We start from the raw sequence: 9570 nt of genomic DNA, 5'->3' as shown, positions 1-9570 counted from the left end.
CCTCCATCAATGAGATATTGATGGCCAACAGTCCGTGATTTTTACGCAGCGTGAGTCCGCTGCGTAAAACTCACGACATGTCCGTTCTTTGTGCGGATTTCACGCATCACGCACCCATTGAAGTCAATGGGTGCGTGAAAACCACGCATGGCGCACGGAAGCACTTCCGTGGGAAGCGTGTGATTCGCGCAACAGCACTGAAAAGTATGAATGAAAACAGAAAAGCACCACATGCTTTTCTGTTTACAAACATACAAACAGAGTGTCATAATGATGGCGGCTGCGCGAAAAGCATGCAGCCGCGCACCATATGATCATGACACACAGAGCTGTTAAGTGCCTTTTGCGCTCGTGTGAATCCGGCCTTAACTCGAACGCCGCTCATTAACATTTTCCACTAGTTTTCAATTTAGAAAAGAGTTGGAAAGCAAAGGCAGGTCTGGCCTGGCGTTATTTTAAACCCATACCAGTTGCAGCAAAAGGGTGCACACTGCGCGGGGGAGAGGTGCTAATAATTCTCCTCCATTTTGCTTAGTAAATCTACCCTAATGTATTAATAAAGATGGTACATGACACATACTCATACATGGTGCAATTTTGAAAAAAGAAATAGTGCAAACAATATATATATATTTTTTTCAAACTAAGGCTTGGTTCACATCTGTGTAGTAATTTGCACTTTTCTGTTCTGTAAAAAGGAAAAAAACACTTCAATGAGTGATTTTTAAAGTAAACTTTAAAAAAAACCTTTGACATGTCAGAAGTTTTGATCGGTGAGTGTCTGAGCACTGAGACCCCCACCGATCGATAAAACGAAGCAGCAGAAGTGCTTGCGTGAGCGCTGCCAATTAATTTCTGATCAGCTTTCCTCGAAAAGCCGAGTGAGCGGTGTAAGGGTATGTTCATACGCAAACGCCAAATATGTCTGAAAATACGTAGCTGTTTTCAGGCCTAAACAGCTACTGATTTTCAGACGTTTTTGTACCAACTCGCGTTTTTCGCGGCGTATTTTACGGACGTTATTGGAGCTGTTTTTCAATGGAGTCAATGAAAGACGGCTCCAAAAACGTCCCAAGAAGTGACAGGCACTTCTTTTTCGCGGGCGTCTTTTTACGTTCCGTATTTTGACAGCGACGTGTAAAATGACACCTCGTGGGAACAGAACATCGTAAACCCATTGCAAGCAATGGGCAGATGTTTGTAGGCGTATTGGAGCCGTTCTTTCAGGCGTAATTCGAGGCGTAAAATGCCGAATTACGTCTCAAAACACTGCGTGTGAACATACCCTAAGGACTCAGACTTTCTATTAAGCCTAAGAGGAAAGCCGAGCAGAGATGAAGCAGCACAGTGCTCACCCGATCAAATCTTCTGACATCACTGACATGTCTAACGTTTTTTAAACGTTTAGTTACCCTTTAACCTCAGTTTGTTTCAGTTCAATTCCATTTTGTTAGTTTTGCGGTTTTTTTTGTGTGGAATAAATAGCACCAACTGCAGCGCTATCTTTTCCGTACAAAAATAGATACTTGACCGAACTGACTTATCCCTTTTTTTTTCATGGTAGTCAATGGATAACAAATACAAACGAAATGTCCTCAGTTTGTATCTATCATTCATTCTTTTTGATGGATCTGTGAAAATCTTCTGCACATGTGGAGAAGAAAAATCTGTGCAGAGCGCGCTCTGGGAAACAGCTAGGGAACGCATTTCAAACTAATATAAACTGAAGCAAACGTTTCAGTTTTTTGAGTTTAGTTGAACGGATCCGTAAAAAAAAACTGAAATTTGTGTTGTCTTCTGTCTGTTTTTATTTATCATCTGCCAAATAAACGAATAATCTGTTTTTAAATGTAATCCTGACGTAGATGTGAACCCAGCCTAAACTAGAACATATCAATAAAAAATTATTTTCCAACATGTTCTCCAAATTATCTCTACCGAAATTGTTTTAAAAATTTTGAAACCGTTTTTCGCAGGGAGTAAAGAATTGATTTTTGCTACAAATGATGAAAATAAATACATCACCAGAATTAAAACACATAGGGGGTAGTCTAACAACACATACCATAATTAGGATAACTTGGCGAAAAAGACAAAAATTGTACCAAATTTATCAGTCTAGCGCACATGACAATACATTTAGTGCAGCTAACTAGACACGTTACACATGTCTCTTTACATTACCTCGTGGCTGGTGTAGATTTACAACAAAATGTTCTACTAAGAAAAATAACATATTTAATAAACTTGACGCGTTTCTGTTCACCACGCCTCCTTAAATCTGCTAAGGTTAGCGTAAAACGTTTACAAAATACACAATAAATATGTTGTACTCTGCTTTATGCTGCAAATTGCTTAGTCAATCCCATAGTACGTTACATAATTCCTGCTCATAACATTACTTATCTGATCACAAAAAAAACATTGCATCTCAGAAATCTTCATAAATTATTGCAGTGTCAAAGCAATACTATAGGCTGGGTTCACACTTGTAACTCACTTAACCAAATGCTAATATTTAATGTTTATAATAATAATAATAATAATTAATACAGGTATATACAGAGGAAGGTGTTATGTGTTGGGAGAAGCATGAGATGAAGATAAAGGAGATTAAAGAGGCTCTGTCACCAGATTATAAATGCCCTATCTCCTACATAATCTGATTGGCGCTGTAATGTAGATAACAACAGTGGTTTTTATTTTGAAAAACGATAATTTTTATGAGCTAGTTTAGATTTATGCTAATGAGTTTCTCAACGGACAACTGGGTGTGTTTTTACTTTTTACCAACTGGGTGTTGTACAGAGGAGTGTATGAGGCTGACCAATCAGTTCTAATTTTTTTTTTCTCTCTCTCTCTTCTCCCCCCGCCCCCCCCCCCTCTCTCTGTGTGTGTGTGTGTGTGTGTGTGTGTGTGTACAAGTCATGTGGGTGCACTGTATAAAAGTTCTTTGTTTGTTTTCTATGGAGAAAGGAGATGAAAAGATTGTAGCAATTCCCTCCAGCAAGATGGCGATCCGAGCTTGCTATCCCCTTGGCAGGAAAATTGAAAAGGTTGACATCCTCCCCAAAAAACGGCTTAATCCCTTTGTGTTTAGTCATGGACCAGAGATTAACCAGCACGTCTATGTCTTGTCAGATATATAGTACTAATACACACTCAGACACACACACACACACACACACACACACACACACACACACACACACACACACACACACACACACACACACACACACACACACACACACACACACACACACACACACACACACACACACACACACACACACACACACACACACACACACACACACACACACACACACACACACACTCTTCTCCCCTTCAGCCCTAGGCTCTTTAGGGATTCATGTCTTAAAAGTAACGGGGAGCACAAAAAAAATATGTGACACATCATAACATGAATTCATTTCATTCCAAATGATCTCCAATGCTATTAAAAGTAAAAACGAAAATAAAATGTCCCTGGTGTCGTTTCTGGTGGAGTGGTATTATGTTCCTGGTGTCAGCACAGCTGCAAGTCACAGCTACATATTTATACAGGAGCGCTTTGTCTTGCATTACTAGCATGAAGTGGGGTGCACAAACAGTAATATTGGGGGGCTGGGTGTTATTGGCCAGTTCCTAGGGGAATTCACCTGGTTTGTCCCCCCTTTTCCCCAGGAGTCCTGTCTCCAATATAGTAATGGCAGTACAAATACAAATTACAAGTCAGCTAGAAAGTTTTGCCAAGAAGCTATTAAACGTTGATAGAAAGGGTGCACACTGTGGATTTTTGGGGTGCTGGTCTGATATATGTTGGGGTGCACCCCATGCTGTTGCTATGTCCCCCAGGAGGGCTCCAGACCCTCCCACCTCTCCTTGATCGACATACTGTGCTCTCAGGTCTGTGTGTTAGTTGGGGTTGCTTTTGCCCCCTTCAGTAGGGAAAGGGGAGAAGCAAGTAGTCATTTTATGAACCCCACTCATGGCTCAGGGTTACACCTACATCCTGCCAGAGTCTCACGCCGAAAGGGCCCTCAGGGTCTGCTACACAGGGGCCAGAAAGGACGAAATGAGTGTGATTCATTCAACACCATGGCAGTTTACGGGGTTCTCCCGCAGGCAGCACAATTTCCCGGGACTTAGAGACACGGGGAGCCTAGAGACCAAAGACTGGGCTCACCGGGGCTACCGCTGGGAGAATGGCAGAGCCTCCGGGGGCTCAAGGAATTGACAGTTTGTGTACGGGAAGAAACACAGATAGTAGCAGAGCGGCGCCATGTCTGCCTCTTCCCGCCCGCAGCCGCCAGTCTTCAACTCGGTCCGACCCCAGCAAATAAAAGGCGGGAACCGGCGGGAGGGGCCAGCAGAGGGAGGGAAGGTTGTGAGGAGAGAGCGTTTGTGACTGTCATTGAGCAGCAGAGAGACGGCAAACAAACCCAGCTGAGGGAAGACCGCTCTCAAGGAAGACAAAACAAGATATCGCATACTGAGAAACCACCAAGAGGAGTCGAATTTTTTTTTTTTCTAATCGGACTGACATATTTTACCCGGGAGGGAGAATAAACTGTGACTGACAAGTGGAAACGCTGAGGACACGGACTCTTCTGCACAAAGAACCAAATTCTGACACCCATTTACTTTTTGGAATACGACGCTTTAATCTCAGGCTGAACTTCTTAGTTGAAGAAAGGGATCGGAGGAAAGTAACCAGGGCTGCCGATCATTACCCCACTTTCTGCTCTTCTCCCTACAGTCTTCAAGACATTGTGTACACATCTTGCCCTGTAGCTCCAAGTGCTTGGAGGAGACGTCTGGCAACAACAATAACACATCCTCCATTGCCGAAAGTTTGTGTTGTAAGACACCTGTATTAGAAGAGAATATGACAGAGAACACAGCCTCTACCCCAGCTGCCAAGCCCAAGAGATCCAGGTCAACCAAGAAGGCAACTGACCACCCCAAGTACTCAGACATGATACTGGCAGCCGTCCAGGCGGAGAAGAGCAGATCTGGCTCCTCACGTCAGTCCATCCAGAAGTACATCAAGAACCACTATAAAGTGGGGGAGAACGCTGACTCCCAGATCAAACTGTGCATCAAGAGGCTTGTGACCACTGGCACCCTCAAACAAACCAAGGGTGTGGGTGCCTCTGGGTCCTTCAGGTTGGCGAAGGCAGATGAACCCAAAAAAACAGCTAAGAAACCCAAGAAGGAAGTAAAAAAGGTGGTTACTCCCAAGAAAGCAGCAGCAAAGCCTAAGAAAGCTGCTAAGTCTCCATCCAAAGCCAAGAAGCCCAAAGCTCCTGAGAAGAAGACAAAGAAGGTCACCAAGAAGAGACCAGCTCCCTCACCTAAGAAAGTCAAGAAGACAAAGACTGTGAAAGCCAAACCTGTCAAGGCATCTAAGGTGAAGAAGGCCAAGCCAGCCAAACCCAAAGCGAAGTCCAGCCCAAAGAAGTCTACAAGGAAGAAGTGAATGCAGCTGGACAGCTCCTAAGAAATGGTGTACATACTTTTATAACCTTTAACTTTTTCTCCTCCAGTGCAACTTTCTTAAGATGATCTTCCCTGTAATACCTTTATTTATGTAAATTTAAAAAAAAAAAAAATTTTTGTGTGGGGATGGGGGGTGGAAGTAGGCGTTTGATTGCATTATTTTTCTGCACTAATTTTCTACATTTAATTTATAGGCTGTAGTCAGTAACGTGATAATCCGATCAGTAGACATTTCCCGCTACCATTGGTGTAGGCTATTTACCTATTTTTATACTTTACATCTGTGTTGGTGACATTGCTGGAATAATAGCCATATCATGTAATATAAGTCTGTTCTGCGGAGCCACCAACCAATTCAAGAATACTTTTATCTTATTTTTGTTGTAGATATCAAGGTTTAAGTTAATCTAAAGTGTGAACCTAGGATCCTTTCCATATCATATTTAACTGTAATGAGGGGGATCTGGTAGAAGTATATATAGGTAACAAATGTCTGAGTAATATCACACTAGTACTGAAGACTGATCCTGGCTACATCTACACCGTGCTGTATTAGCTTAGAGTGAATTATGTCTGCTGTGCCAGCACTGGCTACTTATTCTGTGTTTTTACATAAGAATTGCACTTTTTCAATTTCAGCTAAACTAAACAGAAAATATTCCGTCAATTAATACTAGGTAGAGAGTAAAATTAGTTTTTTAACATTGATTTTTATTGTAACAGGTGGGCAGCTTTACCAGGTCTTTTCTTTGATACATGATTTATTAATTATTGACTTAGGCCCCTTGCACACAACAGTATATTTCATCCCTAAATACTTACCCATTCATTTCTATTAGCCACGGACACCTTTCAGTATTGTTACAGATCGGTGTCCGTGCTGAAAAAATTATAGAACCTTTCCTATTGTCCATAATTACGGCATGGACTCTCCCATAGAAGCCTATGGGCGCTTCCGTAAATACGATGTTCATCTAACCGTATTTACGGAATCGTTGAGCATGTGGAAGATATAATTTGCAACCTCCCTCTTTTTTTTACAGATCCGTATCTACAGATGCAATACGGACCATATTTACGGACACCCTTCCGTATATACGGATGCCTACCGATCCGTATTTACGGATAGATTAAAATACGGTCGTGTGCATGGAGCCTCAATGGGAGGATTATTTTGTCCTTTAAAACCTCTGATTTATGATGATGTGTGTTTGCTTTGTAGTTTAGCATTGACAAATCCTAAACTTTGTATTTATGAATTTCAAAATAAAAAGGCATAAACTGTTTCTTATGTCTAGTGTGGATCATTAATATTAAGTTATATTAACACTGTTATTGGTGGGTAGGGTCTGAGGATATCACAGTAAGGCTGAGTTCACACAGTGTTTTTTGACTTGGAAACCTAATCAGAATCAGTGCCAAAAAACATCCAAAATCACCCCCTCATTGATTTCAATATGAGGCAGAGGCGTTTTGTTCCCGGGCGGCTTTTAGCCCCTTGCGGGGGGAAAAAAGTGGCATGTCCTTACTTGCCACGGTTCTGCCTCTGATCTCCCATTGATTTCAATGGGAGGCAGAAAAAACCTGCGTCACTCACTTCCGACTGCTTTTTTGGCCACCGACTCAATGTCCGCGGGCGAGGAAAGCCACGGTAATAAAGCGCTGTAAAATCTGCCTCAAAATTCCTGAATGAATTTTGGGATACATTTTTTTTCTGCCTGCAAAAAACTCAGTGTGAACTAGGCCCAAGGCTACATTCACACGAGCGTATTAGATTCACGCGCGTGAATCTGGTCCGTGTGTGTAGCATTATGCATCAGTATGCTTTGCGAATGGCATGTGTTATTCACGCACTCGCAAAGCACATCTTTTTTTATTTATTTTTAATCTAATTGATGCGGAAATCACGCACCGCACACGGATGTGCATCCATGTGTGGTATTCACAAACCCATTGACTTCAATTGGTTATCGTGAAAATGCACCAATATAGGTCATGCATTTAGTTTAACGCAGTGGAATCTCGCTGCGTGAAAAATCACGCATGTATGAACGGCCACATTGAAATCAATCGGTCCGTGTGCTGCGCGTGATTTCCATGCGCAGCACACAAATGTTATTCACGTTTGTCTGAATGGGCCCTTAATTTCCTTTAATCTCATAGTCCAGCACTGCATGATAATCTAGGATCTCACAAGGTCATAACCAATTAAGGGTCCCTGATAATAAAGGGATAGTAGTGTTCTTTATCGTTTTGGGACTGTTCACATCTGCGTTGCCCTTCCATTGAGGGGTTCCTTCAGGTTAACTCCTCAACGGAAAGGCAAACTGAAACCTTAGCTTCCGTTTCCCCCACCATTTATCTCAATGGTGGCCGAAACTTTGCTAAAGGCTTCTGTTTATCGCCATTGGTTTCAGTTTGCCTTTCCGTTGAGGGGTTAACCCGACGGAAACCTCCAACGGAACCCCTCAACCGAAGGGCAACGCTGATGTGAACACAGCAGTTTTCCTCTTCAATATTTTATATTTTGCAGGCTAATTTTTATTCTTTTTTTTTTTATGGCCATCTACAAATCCACAATATTTGATAATCAGTTCCTGAAGCTAAATATGCATTTCTGCTGATAAAATGAATCACATAATGAACACATTGTCATAAACATAAATTGTAATACTTTCACACTAAGGGCTTATTCAGACGAACGGGATATACGTCCGTGATTTTCACGCGCGTTGCACGGACCTATATTAGTCTATGGGGCCGTGCAGACAGTTGCGTGATTTTTACGCAGCGTGAGTCCGCTGCGAAAAACTCACGACATGTCCGTTCTTTGTGCGTATTTCACGCACCCATTGAAGTCAATGGGTGCGTGAAAATCACGCATGCCAAACGGAAGCACTTCCGTGGGACGAGCGTGATTCGCGCAACAGCTGTCAAACTATGAATGTAAACAGAAAATTCTGTTTACAAACATCCCAACGGAGTGTCATAATGATGGTGGCTGCGCGAAAATCACGCAGCCGTGCATTATACGGGGCTGACACGGAGATCTTAAGTGGCGTTTGCGCATGCAAAAAGCCGCGTTTTTTGTGTGCGCAAAACGCACACGTTCGTGTGAATCCGGCCTCAGGCTACATTCAGACGAGTGTGTCAGATTTGCACTGGTAAAGAATGCAGTGCTTTTCCTACTTTTCATGTCCGTGTGTCATCAGCGTGCGTATTGGCATCAGTCTGCTTTGCATGTGGCATGCGTTTTTCACGTCCGTGCAAGCACCTCTTTTTCTTTTTTTTGTGTGTGCTGTCCGCGGTTTTCACACACCCAAAGACTTCAATGGGCGACTAGGTGCGCAAAAACACACCAATATAGGACATGCAGTGACTTTCACGCGACGGACACTCGCTGCATATCTGAATAGCCCCATTGAAATGAATTGGTCTGTGTGCTGTCAGTTATTTCAACGCACAGCACACGGATGAGGAACACGCTCGTCTGAATGAGCCCTAAGACCTTATTCACACGACAGGATTTCCTGGCCCTTTGACGGCCGTTCATAAAATAGCTGTCACACGGCCGCAGTAGGAACAATAGACCTCTAATGGGGCTATTCACACGACCGTTTTTTTTTCAAAACGTGGGACATGTCCTATTTTCGTCCGTTCTCCCGGCCACCCGGCTCCCATAGAAGTCTATGGGGCCGGGTAATACACGGCCAACACTGGAATGTGTTGTGAGTGACGGCCGTGTCTTCCGTCGCTCGCTCTCTCTACTTCTGCTCACAGTGCGAAGTGCATGTGAGGAGGAGGGTATTTTTATGCTCCATGTAGGAGCGGACTCCCCAATCCCCGGCCACAGCTTCGTCAACGCCGGGGATTGGAGATTCCGCTTCAAACGTGCCTGACGTCAATGTGTCCATATATGGACACAGTGAAGTTAGGGACTTCTCCTGGAGCGGAAACATCGGCCACAGGGTCGGGATTCCACTTCAGAAGTGGGGGCTGTGTGGCATTTAAGGGGGCTGTGTGACATTACCTACAGGGGGCTGTGTGGCACTACCTACAGGC

General features: G+C 43.3%; 1 protein-coding gene across 1 annotated transcript; it reads left to right on the top strand.

Annotated features, from left to right (window-relative positions):
• Positions 1–4364: 4364 nt before the first annotated feature.
• On the top strand, positions 4365–6794 carry H1-0 (H1.0 linker histone). The gene has a single exon (XM_075833637.1). It carries the CDS (start codon positions 4895–4897, stop codon positions 5486–5488), a length of 594 nt encoding a protein of 197 aa, XP_075689752.1. The 5' UTR covers positions 4365–4894; the 3' UTR covers positions 5489–6794.
• The last annotated feature ends 2776 nt before the right edge of the window (positions 6795–9570 follow it).

Source organism: Rhinoderma darwinii, chromosome 7 (assembly GCF_050947455.1).
Source record: "Rhinoderma darwinii isolate aRhiDar2 chromosome 7, aRhiDar2.hap1, whole genome shotgun sequence".
Lineage (NCBI taxonomy): Eukaryota > Metazoa > Chordata > Amphibia > Anura > Rhinodermatidae > Rhinoderma > Rhinoderma darwinii.
This window is presented reverse-complemented; position numbering and strand designations above follow the sequence as displayed.